The 25,230-nt window shown below is 39.1% G+C and overlaps 1 protein-coding gene across 1 annotated transcript in view; it reads left to right on the top strand.

The window, feature by feature from the left end:
• LOC136876379 (ATP-binding cassette sub-family F member 2) overlaps window positions 1-25,230 on the top strand; it is a 237,125-nt gene that overhangs the window by 10,460 nt on the left and 201,435 nt on the right. Inside the window, exons 4-5 of the mRNA XM_067150277.2 lie at window positions 7,453-7,641; window positions 23,792-23,932. Coding sequence (XP_067006378.1) covers window positions 7,453-7,641; window positions 23,792-23,932 — 330 coding nt within the window. The remainder of the gene's footprint in view (window positions 1-7,452; window positions 7,642-23,791; window positions 23,933-25,230) is intronic.

Here is a 25,230-nt window from a genome sequence, read left to right as displayed (position 1 = left end):
GATCAGTCATAGATTAACTCTTTCTGGTCTAACTGTGAGCTTAGCTCGCAGCGGCCGAAATTACGTTCAGGCCGCGCTGCGGGCATAGCCCGTAGTAAGGTTTGACAATTCACTAAAAATTGAGAACGAGCTATGCATGCATTCTGGTGGTTACATCGTGTTTCTTCATGTATTAGTTACAAGAGTATTTAAGCAGATGGCAGTATTATATGTCTAAGTCAGAGAATTTATGATATTTTCGATCAGCATGCATCAGTAGATGTTGTCACTCAGTGAGCTCTAAGACATGGCTTTTCGCGGCAAACGTGCTTGACAAAAATGATATTTTCAATATTATAAATTTATGCGCAAATGAACATATTATTGACATATGAATTCGAAACAACTTCTTACATTTCATTATGATTAGAGTTCGTTTTACGGCCTAACGCATGTTCCCGTGTATTTCATATTTGCGTGATTACGTAAGATTGTGTACATATTAGTAAAGTTATCTGTTTAGAAGACTGTATTTTCTCTTTCTCAGAACTCTTTTGTGGTAAATGGAACAATAATTTTACATTTGAGTAACTTTTGACTAAATTTATCAATTAAAATAAAATTTCATAAGAGCTCCCATTTTCATTATTGTAATTATTACTCATCATCATCATTTCCCTTTATCCAGCTGTAGCCGGGTAGGTGCAAATATGGTTCCTCTCCACTTTCTTCGGTCTTTCCACCACTCCTCCTCCAACACTGTGTCCCAGTCCAGGTTTCTTTCTATAATGCTACGTTGGATGGTATCCTTCCATCTCAATCGTGGTCATCCGCGGCCTCTCCTTCCTTGGATTTGCATTTCCATCACCTTTTTTGGCATTCTTTCATCGCTCATTCGCTTTATGTGCCCAAACCATCTTAGTCGGCTCTTCTCTATTCTATCATTCATTTTTTCCACTCCAATTTCTTCCCGGATTTTCTCATTCCTTATTTTGTCTCTTCTACTCTTCTGTATCATACTCCTCAAGAACTTCGTTTCGGCTGCCTGTATTCGACTCTCATCCTTTGTTATTGTCCAAGTTTTTGCTCCATAAGTTCTTATGGGTACATAATTCATTACAAGATGTAATTATTACTATTATTGAAAAATTATTATTTTTATATCGTACTCATTATTTTTGTTGTTTTGTAATTGCAATGCACATTTTATATTAGCAAAATAGGATAAATATAACAGTATTTCAAAAAACTGTACTTACTTAGTTATCTGTCAGACTTTTCCTCCATTCGCAAAACATGGTATAATATATAAACAATTTTAAAATCTCAAGTGATAGCTGACATGATACAAACAGCGTTTTTTAAAATTAGATGCTCAAACAAGCACAAATAAAAAGAATCGTGCAAATATCTCCTACAGGTAGAGAGATATGTTTTAAAAATCCTTAAAATTGCCCAGTCCAGAACGTTTGTTAGGGATATTAAGGCCCAGACTGGAATGGGTTAATCAACAAATCCCAAAACATGGAGAACATGTTAAATAAGAATGAGTAGTAATCTGACAATATTATATTACATGGACGGAGAAATTAATTATAATAAAATTAATAATCCATGCATCGAATCAAGAGTCCATCCACAGAACAGCAACAATTATGCCCCAAGGAAACAAAATAAAACCAAACAGTATCCTCTGCATAAGAAAAAAGGGAATCAAGTTTTAGGAACAGAAATCTAAATACACATGAAAAAAAGAGTGTAGAGGAAGCAACAATGTAGACCAAGAAGGAATATAAACACTGCATTAAAATCTATGACCAATCCATACGTAATTAAAATCATAAAGAAATGTCATCCTTTTCTGAACTGCATAGGTTACAGAATGTACTGAGATGTCATATAGAATGACAATGTTGAATCAAATAAGTTTGAGACCCCAAATAGATCAAAGAAAGAATAATTTGAATAATTCACACACACTTAAATTCTAGCACACAAATTGTATTTAAGGTTACATAACCAAATCACAAAGGAAAAACAAGGTAAAACCAGGGATAAGTAAAATTGAAATAGGTTTAACATCCCTGAGAAGTCAAAATAAAAAAAAATGATAATAATAATAATAATAATAATAATGATAAATTTTAAGGCCTAAAATGGCCATGTAAAATTTTGACGATTTCCAGCGCATAATGGAGCGGGAAGCAATGTACAGCCCCAAAATAAGGGAAGAATTAGCAATAAATCAAACAAGGGAGGAAGAAAGGTAAAAATCCAGATACATGAAGCTCAGGAATACCATTCCTCAAAATATATAAAAATCAACAAATATTGACCAGGAGGCAGAATGCAATAAGGAAATCACGGATTCTTCTTCTACTTCTCTCGGTGCCTATCCGTTTCGGATGTTGGCGATCATGATGGCTATTTTCGTCCTGTTTGTGGCAGCGCGGAACAGTTCAACTGATGACATATTGCACCAGCCTCTAAGATTGTCAAGCCAAGATATTCGTCTTCTTCCAGGACCTCTTTTGCTGTTGATTTTCCCCTGGAGTATTTTTTGGAGTAGGTTGTATCTATCTGTGTTGCGATTATATCACAGATAATCAAACCAAAACAGAATTAAAAGGTAAAAGAAAATGTAGATAAGTAGAAAAAAATTTTAAATGCCAAACCACAACAATGCATCTTTTAAAAACCAAAATGGCGCTCCTAAAAAGGTGTCACTATGAGAGGAATCCTAAAAATCATTCCACAACATTCACCGAAAATAAGAAACAAAAGATAAAATTTCATGACCAAAGAATATAAAATGCTCAGGGTTCTTACAAGATGGGTGAGGTATCCCACAGTAACTTACCACATATAGACTTATACACTGAGAAATCGACTATACCTAATGAACAGAAATTAATTTTTAAAAAGGCTACATTTTGAAAACTGACTAGGGAATATCGACAATGGTTAGGTCGCTGATCGCGATTAAACTTGGAAAACACACTGAGGTACACGTAAAAAAGATGCCGGCATCAGTTTTGGGTGCCAACATTCATTAGGGCGTTAACTAAGGGGCCTAAAATTTGCGACATTTCAAATTTCGCGCGATCAGCGAAGAATACCTGCTGGCAAATGATGCTAAGCCGGCACACTGCGTGCCTAGAGACACGCCTCTGCACCTCCTCCCCTCCTTCTGGTTCCCCACCGCAAGTTTCCCTTCACCCCGCGCCTGACGTCGTCTTAGCTGTTGAAGAGAACCGGTGCTACACTTTGCGTACTCTATCAGCCTTCCTCATATCTCTCCTTTGTAAATTCCACATTGTATTAGTCAGTTAACGTTTTCTGAAATGTTCATGAAAACATTTGCACCAGGCGTGTTGGCCGTACAGTTAGAGGTGTGTGGCTGTGAGCTTGCATCCAGGAGATAGTGGGTTCGAATCCCACTGTCGGCAGCCCTGAAGATGGTTTTCCGTAGTTTCCCCATTTTCACACCAGGCAAATGCTGGGGTTGTACCTTAATCAAGGCCACGGCCGCTTCCTTCCAACTTCTAGGCCTTTCCTATCCCATTGTCGCCATAAGAACTATCTGTGTCGGTGCGACGTAAAGAAATTAGAAAAAAATGTATGGTGCCTCTTAATTGTGTTTTGTTTTGGTTTTCTTTTCACTATGTTTTAATGTTATGAATAGACCAAAGATTGTTTTTTTTTACTAGCAGTTATTGACGGGGATTTTGACCGATGTAATGTATACGGAGTCATTTATTGTGTTGCTTTGTAATTGTTTGTTCTTGTACCAGTTCGTACAATAGCCATTTAACTTTTTGTGTATGTAACTGTCATTATACCCTGAAGACTGTAGTGTGATACTTTCATATCGGTACTTGTTGAATATATAGACCTTTGTCAGCTATAACGCAAAAGTACCGGTAAAGTAAGACTACAGGTCTGCTTGTAATTACTGTATATCTACTGCATATATAATGTAAATGCACATCTTTTTTATTTCTCGAGGCTTTTCTTAGTACGTCAAACTTTACTACATTCCATGTCATACTCATATCAAAGTTGCCTATGCATAAAATTTATTTATATTTGACAACCATTGCTGCAATTGAAATGTGTTGTGCCTGTCACTGCACAACATAAATAAATCGTTCAGTACAAGCACAAATAAAGACATTCTACCTATCGGCCTATTCCTTATACCAGAGTACGCAATACGAAAATACCAGTAGTTTCAAACTCGGAGTTTATAATTGTGGTCGTCCGCGATGTTGTTTCGTTATGACACAACTGATAGCGTACATGCAATGGGTGGGGGGAAGGGGACATAAAAAAGATGATCTGGACCTATAACCAGGTTTTGATATCCCGAGGTACCGAATCTCTTTACATTCATTGGGATCCTCTACCCGAGCACGTAATTTCTTTACATAAAAAGGTATTTAACATTGTTTAAAGGTGGGAGATTTATTTAGTGGTGGGTGATTTAATTTAATTAATTCCATACGTATGTCCACTCTAAAGGACACTACCGACAGCTTTAAGGCGTTTTAGAAGTAAAGAATAATTTAAGCGTAGGTAGGACGCGGTATGCCATCCCATGTTTGACCACACCCGGAGGTATATAACTCGAAGTTGTATCCACGAATGTGACAACTCACTGGAATTAGCACGAATGAAAATATAACATTTGAATAAAATATGGCTATATTAGTTTAGGATATTTATTATTATGTGTGAAACGGAGCATTATTTAAAGGATTTCAATAATTATAGTACGAAAAGAAGCAAAGTGTAGAGCCGGTCTCATTCAACAGCTAAGCAGCCGGCAAGCACGGGGTGAAGGGAAACGTTCGGCGGCGAACCAGTTGGAGTGGGGAAGGGAGGAGGTGTAGAGGAGTGTCTCCAGGCACGCAGTGTGCCGTCTTAGCGTCATTGGCCAGCAGGTATTCATTGCTGATCGTGCGGAATTTGAAATTTCGCAAATTTCAGGCCCCTTAGTAAATGCCCTAATGAATGTTGGCATCCAAAATTTATGCCGACATCTTTTTTACGTGTACCTCAATGTGTTTTCCAAGTTTCATCGCGATCGGCGACTTTACCATTGTCGATGTTTCCTTGTGAGAACAATCCTGAAAATAAGCCCGTATGGGGATTATTGTGTCGGTTTCATACGACACCAGTCAAACTTTGCTTCATTTTTACTGCGGGTTGATGAGCCTTTACTGGGCACGTTTATCCTTGCTGTAGGTCTTCTACGAACAGACGCAGCATCATGCGCTCTCAGTCACAAGCGCAGTCAAGGAGAACACTTGAATGGGGCGAATTACATGCACTCTGGTGGAAGGCATTCATGCTGTCACTCACTAGGCACAAGTTAGCTGTTTCAATACCAGATGGTCTAAGAGTCTATTTGCAAGTAACATGCAGCACTCACAAGCTACAGAGAATGAGCTTCTCCAAATAGTACTCAAGCAGAGTAACAGAATGCACTGAGATAAACTTAATGCAACAGAAGAGTTGTATTTTCATAGTACCTTTTTTTCTTTTGTACAAAAAGATTCAGAGGGAATGGAATCTGTGTTCAAGTTCATGTCTGCAACATAATAAATGGTGATATAACGTAGAAAGACATAAATGGAATACAGTTTCTTCTCCGCACAAAATTTAATTTCTAATAAGCACATTCGTAATGTTAGTTACATCACACTGGAGATCCAAATGGGGCGACTATTCTACCTCCGAAATATTTTACCCTGAAGGAAGCCATCATCAGTACATCATTCATACAGAGAGAGCTGCATATCCTCGGGAGTTAGTTATGGCTGTAGTTTCCCTTTGCTTTCAGCCGTTAGCAATATCAGCATAGCTAAGCCATATTAGTATTATTACAAGGCTATATCAGTTGCTTGTGTAGACTGCCACCCTTGCAACTTGTGAAAGGCTGCTACTCCTTTTTTTTATGGACAATTTGTTAGTCCAGTCTCTACAGATTCAATATGGTTGCACTTACGGCTTGGCTATCTGCATCACTCAGACACACAAGCCTCCCTACCATGGCAAGGTCGCATGGTTCGCAGGGGAAGATCATTTGTAATTTGATCAGCAAAAAGTACACTTTTAAGTGCATCCATTTGGGATGTAAGTCATACATGTACAGGTGAAATAGGAGAAACGACTAAATACTTTCCAAATTTCCTCGGTCCCTTGTCAGTTGTCTCCTGTTAGCAATTCAAGGTTTATCAAAGTCTTGCACAGATCATGGCCGTGGGGTTCACTCAGCCTATGCCAAAAATGAGTACCAGGTTAATTCCTGGGGGCAAAGGCAGCCGGGCATAGAGCTAACCACTCTACCTCATCAGGTGCCGATGTTACGGATAGTGGAAGCCTTTACCTTTCACCCCGCCAGGGGACTACATGGCCTGTACGGAGAAGATTTTGCCTTGCTTTTTTTTTTTTTTTCACAAATCAAGGGATAGCACACATGATTTTGTCGCTACAGAAACCACATTGTGTGTACCACATCGGATTACACAAAAAAATGTACCATTCACTTTCAGGCACCCACTTAACCTCAAAAACATTCTCACTCACTATGAAAATTACCAGCTGCCGCCCATTCCTGGCTTTTTCCCCTATGAACACAGTTGCTGTAAGACCTGCTGCTTACATACACCGAGCACCATTTTTACCAGCAACATCACCAACAAGTCTTACTCATACAAGGCTGTCATGACTGAACTTCATCCAACATTATCTACCAGCTTCATTGCAGACTTCGCCCAGCTTTCTAAAAATGCTTAACTAGCAATACATTAGCTAAATGTATATGCAGGCACTGCAGTACCTTGAAAACTCCCAACATAGATTTTCTTGTCGCCATTCACACCAGATACCTTCAAACCATGTTTGATGAATGTTCCAGTTAAAGTCCTTAAACATTTACCCCCTGCTTCCCAGCCTCTGTCCCTTTGAGATTCTGAAGTCAGAGATCAACTTGTGCTCAGGTCCAGAGAAGCATGGGGTAGTGGCCTAGTTTTAGTTCCCCTTGAAACCACCACCACTTCCATCTCAACTGATTTTGACGGGACGACTGCTTACTTGCACTTCCCTTTGTAATAATAATAATAATAATAATAATCACAACCATCACTTCAGCTGCATTATAGTGTGTGGTTTGTATGAGACGTGTTGTTCTTAAAGATGAGTGAATGGCCTGACTGCCCTTTGTTGCAGTGTTCAATCTCAGTATTACCAGTCAGCATTTAAGGTTGATCCAGTGTGAGATAGCTACTCTGGCATGCCAAAGAATACTTACCAGAAATTTTTTTAATGTTTGGGGGATCATATGCTTACTATTACCTGGACTGTTTGTTTTACCTGGTTCCAACCCTTCTTTGCTAATTGTAATCAAAATAATATTAGAGAATCATACTAGAAATTGACTTGTAATTGCAGTTCATTAATTTTCAGGTAAATCTACTCTACTGGCCGTTCTTGGCAACCGGGAAGTTCCAATTCCAGACCATATAGACATCTTTCATCTAACTCGAGAGATGCCAGCCTCAGATAAAAGTGCACTGCAGTGTGTCATGGAGGTCGATGAAGAGAGAATCCGATTAGAGAAGCTTGCTGAACAGCTGACGGCTTGCGATGATGATGGTAAGTTAACACATTCTTGTCCGGGTGCACTTCTACCCACTTTAGCCAGCCAGTTCTCACACTGGCAAGACCATTCTCCAGTTTCATTCAAGTAATTATACAGATGCATTAACCTCTTTGGTATATAGAAATTTAGGAATGAGAATGGAATTCGTAATGTAATGAACACAATGGCAGGTCGGTATGGGAAGAGGGAGAAACAGGACACAGGGACAAACATGAAAACACAAATGTACAAGGACGAACTCCATTTCTTCATACTCAGCTCTTTACAGATAGATTGACTGTTTTCTCATCAATCCCAATTCAACATCCATCTGTTCTCAGCTCCCAACAAGCTTGTTTCTGCTTCCCAGCTTTATCAGGAAGGGCAGACATCAACATTGACTGAGGGTCCATCTTGACAGATATTCAGTCTTTATGTGGGAAGTGTAGAAGGAGAAGAAAGCTGGATAAATACAGGATAAGGGAAGAAACATAAGGCAAAAGAACATTTGATAAAAGATAGGATCAACACTAAAAGAGGAGTAATTTTTTTGGTTCAATCAATGAAATATCTGTCTTTTTTAGCGTGATAATAATACCTGCTGAATTCATCCACCATGAACTGGAGTAAGTCATCACCAATGAAAAGTCTGGCTACAAAACAAACATTTCAGGTCTGCTTGGTGAAATTTTCACTCCAAATCTCCCCTGAAAAGGTTCCAACCGAGCTCGATTAGCAGTAGTCGCTTAAGTGGGGCCAGTATCCAGTAATCGGGAGATAGTGGGTTCGAACCCCACTGTCGGCAGCCCTGAAGATGGTTTTCCATGGTTTCCCATTTTCACACCAGGCAAATGCTGGGGCTGTACCTGAATTAAGGCCACAGTCGCTTCCTTCCCATTCCTAGGCCTTTCCTATCCCATCGTCGCCCTAAGACATATCTGTGTTGGTGCAACGTAAAGCAAATAGCAAAAAGGTTCCAGAACTTGGGTAATATCCCATTCACACCAGCTGCTGAGAAAAATACTGTATTCACTTGCGTATTAGACCCCCTTTTTTTTTTTTCTTCTCACATTTACAGTCAAAAAATGTGAAGGAGTGTTCAATATGCAATAACGTCAAATTTTCTGCAGTGAATACATGACTTCTAGGCTATAAATTGTACATGTAAACATTCTACACTATTCTTTAATGAACTTATGAATGTATTCTGAGTTCTACTGGCTATTTTCGTTCGAAGGCGGTATTTATAAATATAAAAAGACAATAAGTGGTGAACACATGACTTTCAGGCCTACATATATTGTAAATATAATCAGTCAGTTTTATTTACCATATTAAGCAATATTAACACAAAATAGTGAAAAAGAACTTAATGGCCAGTCATTTGTCACTGTCAGTTGTATTTGATAGTTCGAATAACGCGTGAGCATCGCCGTACATCCCAACGCTCAGCTGGTGCAATACTACCGCGGCGTATAACCTGCGTAAAATGTAATACTGTACTCAGAAAAGATAATGAATCGTGGTGGGGGGGGGGGGGGGGAATAAATTCACAAAATAATACACTTGCTAACAGCATCCGACATTAAAATGAGAATACAACTGTAACCGCTCAGCGGCTGGGTTTCACAATAATGTCAAATAATAATAATAATAATAATAAATTTTATGAATTTATGAACACAGTAAAAACAGTAAAATAAACTCAATGTTCGTAAGGTTCATAGAAGCGAAGAAGCATAAAACGTAACCAACAGGTTGGGAAAGTGACATGGACCCTACAAGGTGATGGAATGGATCCGTTGTGGATGAACAAATAGTAGACGGTAATTTCCCTTGAATATTATCTTTTTAATTACAGTAAACAAAACAAAATAATAAAAGGACAAACAAAAACTAAAATATTTGTCATAGTAAATTTAAGTATTAATTGCGCCTGCAGATATGCGCTACGTACAAAGGAAAATTTTAAGGTCACATTATGATTTAAGTGTTAATTGTGCCTGCAGATATGCACTACGTACAAAGGAAAATTTTAAGTTACACTTACACACAAATTAGGAAAAAATAAAGAAATAAAATTTTAACGCAGAGGCACAGAAAACTTGTGTCAGTACCTAAAACACTTCCTGTAAAGAGCATAGATTTTACATAAGTGTTGCAGAACTACGAGAGGCAAACCCGAGGAAAAGTTAAATTACATGTTAGTTACAAGGTTAAAAAAAAGAAGAGAGAATTGCCTCCAAAAACGAATTTGTTTAAGTTAACCGATACAGGAGCACGGCCGCTCTCAAGGATGTTGAAGAATCAAAGACGCAGAGACTACTTCGCTCCCACGGAAGGAGTGGATGAGATCAAAAACAGGAAACGGTGCAACCACCAAAGTAACCAATCAGTAGACGGAGTTTACTCTCGACTTTCACATGCACCAATTATATTTTATTTTTACCAATCAGAAGTCTCTTCATTCTTGATGACCCAGGAAAGTCTTTTATGCAACAGGAAATATTCTACTAAAACGGCATGTGTAGGTACACGCTGTTTCACAAGTTAGATACAAAAAAATTTCACATATTAATAATAATTTTGATACAACACTTAAAAAATTCCAAAACAAATTTTTTTTTTAGTTCACAGTTGAAACATGATAATATCTTGTACAACATAAATAATTTTTAAAACAATAAATGAGGAAGTTGTTTCCCCACTGCTGTCTTAAATCCTGCCACAACAATAATAAAAGAGAGTGAGGATATAACGAATTACAGTTAAGTGATGGCACAGGAGGCTATGGCCTACAAAGGAAACACACTACTGATCTCAGTCACTTCCTTGCCACGTGTCTTTCCTGGAATAAACGAGACATGGTACACACAGATGAACTAGATACACTAATCGACACACGAATGTGAATAAAACTGCAGCTACAATAAACTATTAAACTCATAAAAAAACCTATACGTTATTCTACTAACTTATACCGTGAACTACACTATCCTAGAGAGACTGTAACAATTTTAAAAACACAAATACTGATGGAAATGCACAAGATCATAAACCATATCGAATACCACACACATCGAGCGAGATAGCTTAACCACGTGGTGAATGTACACAATACAGGTTAAGGTACAGGTGGCGACTAGGTTTCGAGATCGCGCTCAGTATAAAAGTCTTTACGCTCAACCAATGTAATTAAATAGTCATGAATAGTAGCTAGGACCGAAATCAGCCAAAAAGTCAGTTTAGAAGCTATAATGTTCAGGTTATAGTAATTCTAACCACTGCTTTGATCTGAACCCTACACTATCCTAGAGAGACTGTAACAATTTTAAAAACACAAATACTGATGAAAATGCACAAGATCATAAACCATATCGAATACCACACACATCGAGCGAGATAGCTTAACCACGTGGTGAATGTACACAATACAGGTTAAGATACAGGTGGCGACTAGGTTTCGAGATCACGCTCAGTATAAAAGTCTTTACGCTCAATCAATGTAAATAGTCATGAATAGTAGCTAGGACCAAAATCAGCCAAAAAGTCAGTTTAGAAGCTATAATGTTCAGGTTATAGTAATTCTAACCACTGCTTTGATCTGAACCATTGTGTGTCATATTCCCCACTGCCGGAATTACCATCCCACGTGACGTCATCTCCCATCAAGAGCATTTGAGATCCCAGTTTTGTTTTTAAACCTTTTCACAACAATATCATTCTTGATAAGAGTCCACACAGTGAGAACCCATCATTCACATATGGTTTATAGAGATGGTCTGTGTATTCTCCCAGTTGGTGTGAATGTATGTGTAGCAGAAGCCATCCGTTCCGAATAAAGCCTTTTCGTGTGACCCTTAAATGGCTTGTTAATGGACACATCAAGAGGCTGGAGGATTGATGTTAGTCCTTCGGGGATGATTGCTAGATCTGTCTTTTGGGATTTCAGTCCATCCTTAATGGCATCTATCAAATGGCCCCTAAAGCTGTCTTTCACAATTAAGGCTTTCTGCTGGAGTAGTGCTCCAGGACGATAACCCCACATGGATTTCAGCCAGTCCTGCACTAGATCTCCTGTTATCCAACCTTACTTATGTACTCGAACATAAATACCGCTCGGAAACTTTCCCTTTGGTAGACACTTCCGTTTAAATATTATGTATGAAAGAAGCTTCCTAACATCGGCGGTTACGCCTAGCATGACTATACAGTGAAACCTCGATTCTCCGTTTTTCGAGGGACCATGAAAATAAAACGTACAACACGGGAAAACGGAAAATCCGGGAATGAATGAAAACCATCAACAATTTGGCTAAACATCACAAAAATGAAATATTTATAATTATAATCTTACAAAAACTCCTAAACCAAACCAAACTACAGCCCCAGTGGAACTTTGCCTGCCAAGCGACCGCTGCTCAGCCCGAAGGCCTGCAGATTACGAGGTGCGTATGGTCAGTGCCACGAATCCTCTCGGCCGATATTCCCGGCTCTGTAGATCGGGGTCGTCATCTCACCATTTGATAGCTCCACAATTAAAGGTAATCACGTAGGCTGAGTGGAACTGGAACCAGACTTATATCCAGGTATAATTGCCTGACCTGGTCGCAATCGAACCCGGGCCCTCTGGATGAGAGGCGGGCATGTTAGACCGCGAAACCGCATTAATTACCGGTACGCGAGTTTTACAGGGGAATCTTCGTCAGTTTCCCGTGAAAACTTCTTTCAGTTCAGCAACTTCGATTAGGCTAGCCAAACTCTTCGAAAAATCTAATAACGCCAAGCCAAACGACAATCGACCACAAGTAGTTTTTAATTCTCTCATCTCATAAAATAAAGCACATTAAATACAAAAGCACCCAAAATGATGGCGAAATCCGTTCATTTCTTAATCTTTCATTGTAATTTTGTCTCCGGTATACTGTTCGTAGTCAGTTTCCCGAAATCTCGTACCGCGCAAATTAGGCCTACATCGACTTTTAAAGGTTATGTTGAACTCGAAAACATGGTTTTGAATGTAAGTATCGATTCTTAAAAGTTCTCGAATGCATTTTATTCCATTCGGCGCGTCACAAATCCAATCAAATAGGAAAGATAAAAGAAATATCAAAACTTCAGAAATTACGGTTATTCGTGACCTTGAGGTCATCTGGAAAGCGCGCTCGCTGCACGTCAGTACGAGTTTGAAATGATACCAACCATTTAAAATGTAACGTGCGCAAATAAAACGACTGCGAAAACGTAAAATTCCCAGTCTTTCATTAGGACCTAAACAGTAATAGGCAATCCCAATACCTCCCATGGCTTTCTTTTTTTTTAAATGTAAGGTGCAACATCTATTTTGGTCTCGCTAACATAATCATGTACGATAATATGAAAAATACTGAATTTGTATTAAGAAGGAGCAGTTTCGATTCCTGCCTGAAAGCCCAGTTAGTCTGCAGTGCCTTGAGCAAAGTGCCGAAAACCTCTTAGGCAGTACAATCGAAAAAATGTAAAAATATAAACATCTAACCCTGGACATAATATGGACGTTTTATAAGTGCGAACATTTGACGAAACTCGTTCAGTCTTCAAGCAGAGCTGTCGAAATGCGCCGTGTCTCCTTGCAGTTGTGGCCACTCTCTGCTTTATGATTTTCCAAGATTCTCTAAACAATACCACCCGAATGCGATGCTAAGATCGTCCCTTATGCAAGTTCACCGCCGATCGCTTTTCAGTACCGGTACAGTACTTGCTTTAATGAATTAACGCCAAGATCCATAAATATGCCATAGCCGTCCTTTCGTGAGATACAATTTATTAAAAAACGATTGATCGAGGATTTAGCGTTGATGGGACTGGAATTTCTGGACGGTTGATCCGGGAAATCGTTTCTTCGAGGAACGGATAATGCGGGACTTTTACAACGTGATTTATTTACGATGCTCGCGGGACCACGTAATTTGAACGCATATTCCGGGAAAACGTATTTTCTGGGAACGGATAATCGAGGTTCCACTGTACATCTCATTTTCTGAGCACCACTTGTACGCATTACGACACTAGAAGCACCTTTTTCATGAATAGTAGCGTTTTGGGGCATGTCGAAATAGATCAGAGTTTGATCTGTGTTGCCAATCTGAGAAAGCAAGTAGTTGTTTAATTTCCTTTCCTGAATGATATAATGATGAAAAGTGATTACTTTATCCGTATTATCACAAGGTAGTCTGTGGCAAATAGTTGTTCGTCTTCTCAAACTCAGACTATTTCTCCTCATGAAACGTGTAGCCCAACCCCCGCTGGCTTTGAACTGTTGCCGACTGAGATTCAATGTTCTTGCCACTTCAAGTGCTTTTAGCTATATCATATCATGAGTTACAGTAAAACCATCATTTCTCAACTTGGTTATATATTCTAGCACTTTGGTATCGATCTCAGGATATTTGCCCATTTTGGTCCCACGAAAAGTTTGCAAACTTCTATTTGCTGCTTCCAGTTTCTCTTTTTGGTTGCGCCAATATCTGATCATGTTTGGTTGTACATTAAATGTCCTGGCCGCTGACTTCACCCCTTGTTGTTCCACAAAATTTACAGCGTGTAATTTGAAAGCTGCGATGAAACATTTCATATTTTTCATACTATTTAACTCCATAATATGAAACAAAACTCACTTAACAGCAGGCAATTGAACAAGACACATGTCACTATCAAAAGGAAGTTGTTATTGCATTGTTGTAGGTAGTCGATAAATTATAATGTGAAGTACGATTTTGCGCTGTTATTGTACCGCTACCACTGCCTTCGTGATGTAAGCAAGCTGTACTGTAGGCGTGCATGTGTGCTCTCCCAACAGCTGATCATGATTGGTACTGTCTAAGCGAATGTTAGGAATACTGTATGTGTGAATGTAATACTGATGACTGGAAGCATTATTATTTAAATAATTGCGGCTTTTCAACTCAGAACTTTATATTATATTTCATGCTTATTCTCTACATTTATTCCACTAGTTTGAGACATTCTCTTTGGTTTGATATCAGTGAAAGAATAAAACGTTAGGAAAGTTTGCCATATTTATGGTGTGTTGGAGGTCATGCGTTTTATTATCATTTTAAAAAATGCTTTCGTTGTCTCCATATTTTTATTACGGCATAGTACGATTTGTCTGGTATGTTGACAAGTAACATACTTTAAACGTTATGATTAAATTGCTTTCACCGGGCGAGTTGGCCGTGCGCGTAGAGGCGCGCGGCTGTGAGCTTGCATCCGGGAGATAGTAGGTTCGAATCCCACTATCGGCAGCCCTGAAGATGGTTTTCCGTGGTTTCCCATTTTCACACCAGGCAAATGCTGGGGCTGTACCTTAATTAAGGCCACGGCCGCTTCCTTCCAACTCCTAGGCCTTTCCTATCCCATCGTCGCCATAAGACCTATCTGTGTCGGTGCGACGTAAAGCCCTTAGCAAAAAAATTTCTTTCATTACATTTTAAACCTTAGTGCATTATCCATGAATATTTCTCGACTAAAGTAAACTCATGTCATCCCGTGATGGTGCAGCTATTTTCAAGCACACTCCTTTGTGAGATGAGTTGCATGTGTCATTTTACTATGTACCAACTTTCCTGCCATTCACCAATCTCTGGCAAAATCGGGAATTGGAACTCGGGGTCCCAATGACGGCAGTTAATAGTGCTAAAGCTACGGAGACAGACATTTCTTGACTATAGACAGATGTATCACACAACTTCGGCGTGGGCTTGAATCGGGTGGGTTGGACGGATGAAACTTGAGATCTCTCTCTGTGTAAGCTGTGGTGAGTGGAGTTGTACTTTCACCTCTCTCCCTGCAGCGAGGCCAAACAACCGGCAGTGGAACCAACGGTAACAACGTTTGTCATATTGACATACAGTAGAAGTCCGATATAGCGAGTACGGCATATAACAAGAACTCCGTTATAGCGACGACTTTTTTCTGTCCCTTCGAAATTCCTATATTAAACTGTGTATCGTCCTTCGGTTACAGCGAGAACCCTGTCAGTGACGCATCCGTTATTACGAGCGATAAAGCGCGCGCGATTTTTCCGTTACCGATATTTATGCACCCCAGCGATGATATTGCATGCGATCGATTACCTTCGGCATCATTTCCTCACTATGTGCACTAGCGATTTCTCTCGACATTCGAAGGCGATGTCGGAGTCGATTAGTAATACCCATCGACAGCTGTTCCGTAAAGAAAATTCAAAATGAAAGAGAACATATTTTCGTAATAAATGCGTAAATAACATGTCCGATAACGCTTGTTAACTCATTAAAAATTAGAGCTGACTACACGACCGCTTACTTTTCAGGCCAAATACTGCAATTAAGTAAGAATGGGATACACCTTGAGATATGGCAGAGGTTAGTTTATATTTTGTCGCGTCTGTTTAAATTACGGAAAGGCTATTATGAAAATTTATAGCGAGAAAGTTATCATTTCTCTACTGGCGCTTGAAGTGTGTTTTCATCATACGTATAGTACGGTTAAGTTAAGATACGTGACGCTGTTTGAATAAGAAAACTGAAACATTTGCAACAAAATGCTATCGATCATCTTCGGTACGGTATAGTTTTCTCACTTTGTGCATTTGCGAGCTCTCTCGTTGACATTCAGAGAGTTGGAGTTGATTAATAATACCCATAGACTGCTGTTCTCTAAAGAAAATTCGAAATGAAAGAGGATAACTCGCTTTCGTAATAAATGCATAAATAACGTGGTGATAGCAGCTGTTAACTCGTTAAAAGTAAAGACTGAAGTAAACAATATCTTAATTTTAATGTTATTACGGTAATTAAGTAAGAATGTGATTCACCTCAAGATATGGCAGAGTACATCACTGATTTCAGAGGATATTTCATATCTCTTGCGTCTAGTTACGGCTATTTCCATGTACATTTTTCGTGAGGAGGTTATTTCTCTACATGCGTTTCAAATATGTTTTCATGATACATATACGGTTAGGTAAGGTGACGCTGTTTGAAGAAGAAAGCTGAGGTGTTTGCTACAGAAATCTCTGGAGTGATACCGTATTTCTCCGAATCCAAGACTTTCTTCCTCAGAATCTCACGCGAAAACTCAAGGGTTGTTGCATTCGCGGTCTAACAGTAAGTTAATGGATACCACTGACAACTACCGCGGTATCCATGCTGCCTCTTTTCACACGCGCACAGAACTTGTTGACAATAAACGACCGCCTCTTTACTATACATCGCTAGCCGCGACAACCAGTTGTACAGTGCCTGAGTGTTTCTCAAAGCTGCAGAATGGCATCGAAACATGCGACCCTTCGAATTCTTAGAAAAGCCATGGCTACTCAGTGGCAGAGTTATAACGCGTCTATTGTACTCGACGCATAGTAAAATTAATGTTTATAGACAGCAGGAATATTTTCGTGATGGATAGTCGTATTGTAATGATACGTGAAAAAGGTATTGCCGGCAAATTTTCAACGGGTTCTAGTCGATATTATGATGCCAATTTTAAGTTAATGATTATTAAACACTCGGAAATGTAGAATAATTGTGCAGCCGCAAGAAAATACGGCATAGGCCTAACTAAAGCCAATATTTGTTAGTGTGAATACAAAGAGCTAAAAAAAATGTGTACTGTACAGAAAATGCATTCAGTGGTCCGCAACAAGGATGCTTTAAAGAAGTCGAAGATGAAATTGTGAGGTGTGTGCATGAAAAACGCAAGGGCGAAATGGCCATACCGTGGCGATATAAACTCGTTCGTTGACTTTCAACGTCCGCGATTACGCCTATATATCGCTAGCCGCTAAATTTGGCCGAACCCGGCAAGCGAGACGTGCGTGTAGCGGTAGCCGGTTGTATCTGACGCTGCGTAAAGTAACAGTTTTATAGACAGCAAGAATAATTTCCTGATGGATCATTGTATTGTAGAGACGCATGGAATAGGTATTGCCAGAAAATTTTCAGCGGGTTCTCTTCGGTATTATGATGCCAGTGTTAAGTTAATGGTCCTTAAACCCGCGGAAATGAAGAATAATTGTGCACCCGCAAAAAAAAAAAAAAAAAAAAAAAGAAAGATACGGCGTGACGAAAGTCAATGCTCGGCATCTAAAAATGCGTAGGCCTACTGTACAACAAGGCATTCATATGATTTTACAAAGTTCTTTTTGAGCCTGATTTAAATTTCTTGAAGGAAAAAGTGGGGTTCATCTTGGATTCGGAGAAATACGGTACTATATTTTTTTCTGAATGAAATTAAACATACCTTCACGTAGTATCGCATTACGAAAAATAACAAACAAGCCGTAGTGTGGATATCATCTGCCGAAACGCAAGTTTTGAACAAACTGATTGCCGTTTCACACCGATTTTAATGTGCATGGGGGGTTTTCCGACTTTAATACAAAAATCGGATATAACGATAATCCGTTATAGCGAGTAAATTTTTCGCTATTATGAATTCTTGCTATATCGGACTTCTACTGTATAAGGTTAAGGAATTCAAAACCTATTTTCATCCCCCATTTGCATCGTAAGTACTGATTATATCAGCTTTTACGGGGCATTTTAAGTCTCAATTCATTCGTTGATGGCCGATTGCGAGTCTACGGAGTAATACTCGCCACTCGTATTTTCTAACATGTTCATAATTATTTCATCCCTGGTAATTTTCCACGGCACATTCATGCCTCCAATGTCTTCCCAGAGTTCTCACCCTAAATGCATAAGAAATATAATGTAAAATCCACGCCTCTAATAATAATCACAATAATGAAATATGCTTAGCAACACTTTTGAAGGCTCCTGTGATGGACCTGGAATAGCCTCAGCTCTCCAATGTCTTCCCCGAGTTCTCACCGTAAATACATAAGAAATATAATGTAAAATCCACACCTTTAATAAAAATCACAATAAAGAAATGCTTAGCAACACTTTTGTAGGCTCCTGCGATGGACCTGGAATAGCCCCAGCTCGTCGGAAATGTACCGGTTTTAAAAGAAACGGTGTATTCTCTGAACAGAAGGGATATTTGATCAGCCTAAAAGTATAATTGAATATTAATGAAATGGAAGTCCTTTAAATCAGTTATTTTACTCATTATTCATCCAATTCCTTAACACGTACCATGATGGTCTGTAGTTGGAAAGTCAAGAATAAAAAAGTAGTAGGCCTATATCTCAGTTTATGGTAATCCACCTACGAACTCGGACAGTATTCTGTTGTAGTAGCTGTTGCAGATGAAGTTGTCAGCTCCGATTGCGAAGAGTACAGAGTTCTGCTGATCTGGCACAAGGGAGCCGAGGGCTCAAGAAAATGTGCGCAAACTTCTACACATACTTGTACGACATCATCAGAGCTGCAGTACGGCCTGTAGTACCCGCTAGGAAATGGAATCGTTGTTGTTGGTCTCAGCCGTAATTTGTTACGGGGTCTTGTATGCAAGATTTTTTTTTTCATTTTCTTGGTCCCATAAAGCCACTGGGGTCTAATAGGTGAGGGAATCTAATACACGAGTAAATACAGTAATAGGGCTGTTGTCAGGAATACTCGCGTCTGTATCATTTTCACTGTCGGAACAATCTTGCTGCTCTGACTGCACATGCTGTTTTACAAATGTCATTCTCTGCATCAAATTCATCCAAACAAACTGAATTGGCGCTTGGAACATCACCACACTTCATCACTTTTATTGCTTTCACTGGGAATATCTGACAAGTTATCAGTGTATAATTCATTAACAATATTGTTGCAGCTTAAACCATTATTTGAATGGGCTGTTACATTTGCTTATACACTTTGATGAATGTTTTAGCAGATGTGAAGGGATGAGAAGCATACCAATAACACACAAAGGTGGGCAAAGAAGGTCTAGAGTGTCTACTTTCACATCTGCTGAAAGGTATTAAATAGTAGGGAGGGATTCAGTTAGGTGAAAATGTAGTAAGCAGTTTAGCCTATGCTGACAACTTTGTCTTAATGGTAGATTGTGCCGCAAGCCTGCAGTTTAATATTTTGGAACTTGAAAATAGGTGCAATGAGTATGGTATGAAAATTAGCCTTTCTAAGACTCGATTGATGTCAGTAGGTAAGAAATCCTAGAGTATTGAATGTCAGATTGGGAATATAAAGTTGGAACACACAGATAATTTCAAGTAGTTAGGATGTGTTTTTTCCCAGGATGGTAATATAGTGAGATTGAATCAAGGTGTAGTAAAGCTGATACAGCAAGCTCGCAGTTGTGATCAACAGTATTTTGTAAGAAGGAAGTCAGCTTCTGGACGAAGCTATCTTTACATCGGTCTGTTTTCAGACCAACTTTGCTTTATGGGAGTGAAAGCTGGGTGGACTCAGGATATCTTACTCATAAGATAGAAGTAACATACATGAAAGTAGTGAGAATGATTGCTGTTACAAAACAGGTGGAAACAATGGCTGGAGGTTACTCAGAATGAGGAAAAAGAGGCTAAGTTAGGAATGAACTCATGGTTGAAGCTGTACGAATAAACCGGCTTCGGTGGTGGGGTAATGTGAGGCGAATGGAGGAGGATAGGTTACCTAGGAAAATAATGGACTCTGGTATGGATGGTAAGAGGGGTAGAGGGAGACCAAGACGGTGATGGTTAGACTCGGTTTCTAACAACTTAAAGATAAGAGGTATAGAACTAAACGAGGTCACAGAACTAAATTACAAATGGAGGATTGTGGTGGTGATAAGTAAATTCATAGGGGCTTGCAGACTGAATGCTGAAAGGCATAACAGTGTATAATGAAGATGTATGTATGATTTGTTTGGCACTCAACATAAGGAAGATGGGACTTGAGACCATCTGGACCAGTGGATTTATTTTCTGACAGAGATAAAGTAAGGAGTACCCATCACATCCAGTGGTAGAACTATTATTGAGGCTGTGGAAGGTAACAGTTTTGATTTTAGGAAAATCAGCATACTGAACAGATGTAACAAAATTAAAGGTAAACTATTTTGAAATATTCAAGTCTCGCAGTTCCACTGGCTACAGAATGGCTACAGATTACTACTTTCAATATTAGTTTCTTTTCTCGTCTGTTGTTTATAAGTGACCAGAACTTTTTACTGTTCCGTACTTAAGACAGGCTCTGTTAGTGTGTTCTGAGTAATCACGCCTGAATAAGTATTTGTTGTGTTTGCGAAGGTCAGAGAATTTTTTATAGTTTCTTTCAGAGGGTATCATCTTTCATTGTCTTCAGACTTAAGCCCTTTTTGTATCACTCTTCTTCCTTGGGTGAAGGTAGACATTTGCTCGACACTGAACGTGCAGGGATGAGATCATAGATCACAGCGAGAATCCAATCATAAAAAAATGTCATCCGCATCTAGAACTTCACCCACATGCAGGAAATGCCGTGGTAAAAGGGAGAGGGTGCGATTACCAGTCTGCCAGTCAGATTTACACCACACAGGCACAGCGCTCTAATGTCAGGTCATTGATATCTTGGAGGGCTGGCAGGGGCGAGAACGAAAGTTGCTTCAACAGACTTGTGGTTCGTTTTTAACAATCTTAGTTTGCATCGTCTAAATTACAGTTATTATTCCCTTTATTTATGCTGCGCAACACAGTGTTTCACTTTTTTAAAAGAAGCAGAAAGTTTTATGTCAAAAACGAGTTTTCAGGCGAGAGGATTTTTTTACCTCAACGTGTTTTTACTTCGTCAGTCTTGATCATTGTATTTTAATTCCACACACTTCATCGGTCTTCTTCTTCTTTGTCGTTTAGGCCTACTGAGGACCACGGGGCTCGTATCTACTCTTCTGTAAAGTTGTTGCTTTCTTCTTCTTCCAATACTCCTTCATTTGCTGACTATGAGCCAGCTTTCTCTCCTCTGTCCACTTAGTATAAATGTAACATTGTGCTTCTACTGAAGATGGCCTTTAGATTAGGCTGAAACATATATAGATATTGTCCCATCTAATATAGATTGTTGTTTTGTGTTGAAATGGACGATCATATAAATACTTTTTATTTGTAAAGTGAGAACCGTCAATATGGAATGAGATTTATAACAGACAATGGTAATGCCATCCAGGCTAGTAAGAAAGCAAAGCTTTATTGTAATTTGAAGAGTTGCCAAATTTGGTAAAGATTTATATTTTTTGAGAAAATGCCTAACTAATGATGCCACACCCAATTTTTTAAAATTACAAAGAAAACTCATGCAGCTAAAACCCACGCGACCCAACGAAAAACTGATGAAATTTGTATAAGGGAAGAAATTAAATTCCTTCAAAGAAAGAAAGAAAGAAAGAAAGAAAGAAAGAAAGCTCTTCTTAACAATAGTCTCTACGAATTTCATTTGGAAGTTTTGAACCTTTCATGTCCTCTTGAATGGACTTCCTTTCAAGCTCATGTCACGAATAGTCTATAAGGTTTTACTGAAAAAACAAAGCACTCTCGATAAGAAGTGGAATAATCTGATAAGAGCTACTTCAGTGACCAAAGATCAGGAATTTTCAGACAAGTTTATCTGCATTCAGGATGCGGATCACCACTGTTTATGACTGGTCATAAAAATTGCCTGCAAGCCAATAGCAACAGTGGGTGGTGAATCCTCTGTTAAAAAAACTGAAAAAATAATGTCTGTATTACAGATGTCAGCTGAAAAGCATAAACTCCCCCCCTTCCCCCTCTCTCTGTTTAAAAACTGAAGAAATGTCAGTGTTACAGATGTCACCTAAAAAGCATAAACTCTCCCCCCTGCCTCCCTATGCATTGAATATTAAGGCAGTTTGTGTCCAGTTCTCAAATTTGAGTACTTAAATGTAACCTGTTAAATTTTCCAGTCTGTTGAAACTAATGTAAGATTAAGAAATACCAGAAAATACCTGAGAAGAATACTTGGAATAAAAACAAAATGTACCTGTATACAGGTATTTTTTGTTGTTAAATGTTTTTACAAGTTTGCATTGCAGTGTGTAAGTGCTTGTTTCAAAACCATAGCATCATGATTTTTTGAAAGCAACCTGTGTATAGATTTAAATGTTGGAATGGATGAAAAGCAAGGGACTTTGCAATTTTGGTAGTAAGAAATGTGCTGGGAGTGTTCATGATGCAACAATAAATTAGTCGTGCATCTCCCTCAAGACCACAAAGTGATCTTAAGGATAAGGAGGAGGTGAAAACTATCAGTATACAGAAGATTCTGCCGTGTTTAGTGTAAGTACTCTTATTTATAGTACTTATCCAGCCAGCCTAGTGTCCATGATCGTTAAGGTGTTAAGTCTATATGGTCTGACAGTGTGGTTAGCCGATTCAAGTCCCATTAGTCGATAAAGTTTCACCATCAAAATGTTGTTTGGTAACATAGGAATGATGGTGGTACACAATTTCTAATCACTATATTGCATGCCAAAAGCCTGGGTTCAATTCCAAACCTCTCTGCAGCATTGATGTGGAGTGAGGGCATATTATACTCTTGATGGCGATATTTGTCCGTCCGATGGCGATGTTGAGCCTTGAGCAGACCCCTTGGTTTTAATCAACAGGAGTAGGCTATGTGCTGGCACTTCCTCCCTTTCCCTTCCTACTATCATATATCATCTCATTAACTCCTCTCATCAGGAAGGGCTTCTGGTCATTAAAACTTGCTACAAAGATTTGTCTCGCTTCATACCTGCCCCCATAGAGAAATGGGGCAAGGGTTGGACACACATATCCTTATATTACTTATCCTTTTATGTTTTCACATTTCTCCTTCTCGTTTTCTATTGCTCCCTCTTCCGATGGCGATCTGTTTATCTGTGTTCCTTTTCATGTTCCTATTTCTATATGACTTGATCTGACACCTGTTCATTTCTTTCCATTGGATAAGCAGTGATAGAGTAGCAGAAGGTTTCAAAATATGTCATTTCATCTCTTCTCATTCAAAAAATACCTTGTATCACCTGCTTTCATCCATCTCCAGCCTGTTAATTTCAAATTATTTTGCTCTTATCTTTAACCATTCAAGTGTATATTTACTCATGGTTTCGAGACCAACATTTAAGTGTTTTCTGTGTTCACTCGGAGTGCCCGGTAAATTGTGTAGATAAATGTAAAGCAGTTTGTTGCCTTATCTTACATTGCTCATTTTAAATCCTCCTCTTTGACCATAATATTCCAGAACCTCTTTTTAATTAATTTGTTTACAGAATCCCAGGAACAACTGATGGATGTGTATGAGCGCTTGGATGATATAAGTGCTGATACAGCTGAGACTAGGGCTGCCTATATCCTTCATGGTTTGGGTTTCTCAAAGGAAATGCAAGCCAAGAAGACCAAGGACTTCTCAGGTAAGTCGGGAAGAATTTTAGCAGATGTTTGTACAGTGAAGAAATTAAGGAGTATTTTCACAATAGATCTTCTGTAAATAATGATTAACAGGTGAAGGGATACCCCATTCTATGGTGATTTCTGAGGAGTAGTGGAACTTCTGATCACTGATGCTGATGCAGTATGGCGAACACCTTATCCCTCGGTACCCTGTCGTATGCTTTCTCTAGATCTACGAAACATAAACACAACTGTCTATTCCTCTCGTAACATTTTTCATTTACCTGGCACATACTGAAAATCAGTGCTGGCCCGTAAGAGAGGGATATGGGGTGATTAGTGGAGGGACTTGACTACTGACTTTCATCCCCAAGGCTCAGGTTTAAATCCCAGTGGTTCCCGAGTGGAATTTTCAATCATGCATCTGGAAGGAAGTTTAGCTTTAATCCTTCTACCAAAACCCATATGAGCCAGGATGGCTTCATCCATCCCAGACGTTACGCAGTGTAGCTTATGAAAGTTCATACTTTTTTAAAGAATAGATTAAAATGAATTATTTGTATACCATATTTAAACTTTTAAGAGTCCAGCTTCTTGGCTGAATGTTCTGCAGACTGGGCTATGATTCATAGAGCCCTTAATTCAGTGACAGATCAGCTATTTTTAACCATGTTTGGTTAATTCCTGTAACTCAGGGACTGAGTGTTTGTGATAGTCTTAATACCCATCTTCATTTACCACACTTAACACTACCAGCTACAACAGAAATACACAAATTGAGCGAGTTGACCATGCGGTTAGGGCGTGCAGCTGTGAGCTTGCATCCGGGAGATTGTCGGCAGCCCTGAGGATGGTTTTCCGTAGTTTTCCATTTTCACATCAGGCAAATGTTGGGGCTGTACCTTAATGCCATGGCCACTTTCTTCCCACTCTTAGCCCTTTCCTGTCCTGTCACCGCCGTAAGGCCCATCTGTGTCGGTGCGACATAAAGCAAATAGTTAAAAAGAGGGGTGGAAGGAATACACAATAGTGTGAATGCATCACTTCGTGTACGGTTGGCATCAGGAAGGGCATCTGGCTGTATAACTGGGCATAATCCCTGTTAGTGCCAGCTGCAGATAATTTGGGTAAATGTCAGGAAGGAAGAAATTTAAACTTTTATGACTGCTAAAAGTTTCTGTTTAAAAAAATGGGTTTTTTTTTTCTTTCACTACTGTATTACAGAAGGCTAATTGGGATAAGGGTGAACAATTTCGGAACTGTAATTGTCTCCATTATTGGTTGTATTTTGTTGGATTGCCACCATTGTTGACAGTCT

Source organism: Anabrus simplex, chromosome 6, assembly GCF_040414725.1.
Source record: "Anabrus simplex isolate iqAnaSimp1 chromosome 6, ASM4041472v1, whole genome shotgun sequence".
NCBI classification, from domain to species: Eukaryota; Metazoa; Arthropoda; class Insecta; order Orthoptera; family Tettigoniidae; genus Anabrus; species Anabrus simplex.
This window is presented reverse-complemented; position numbering and strand designations above follow the sequence as displayed.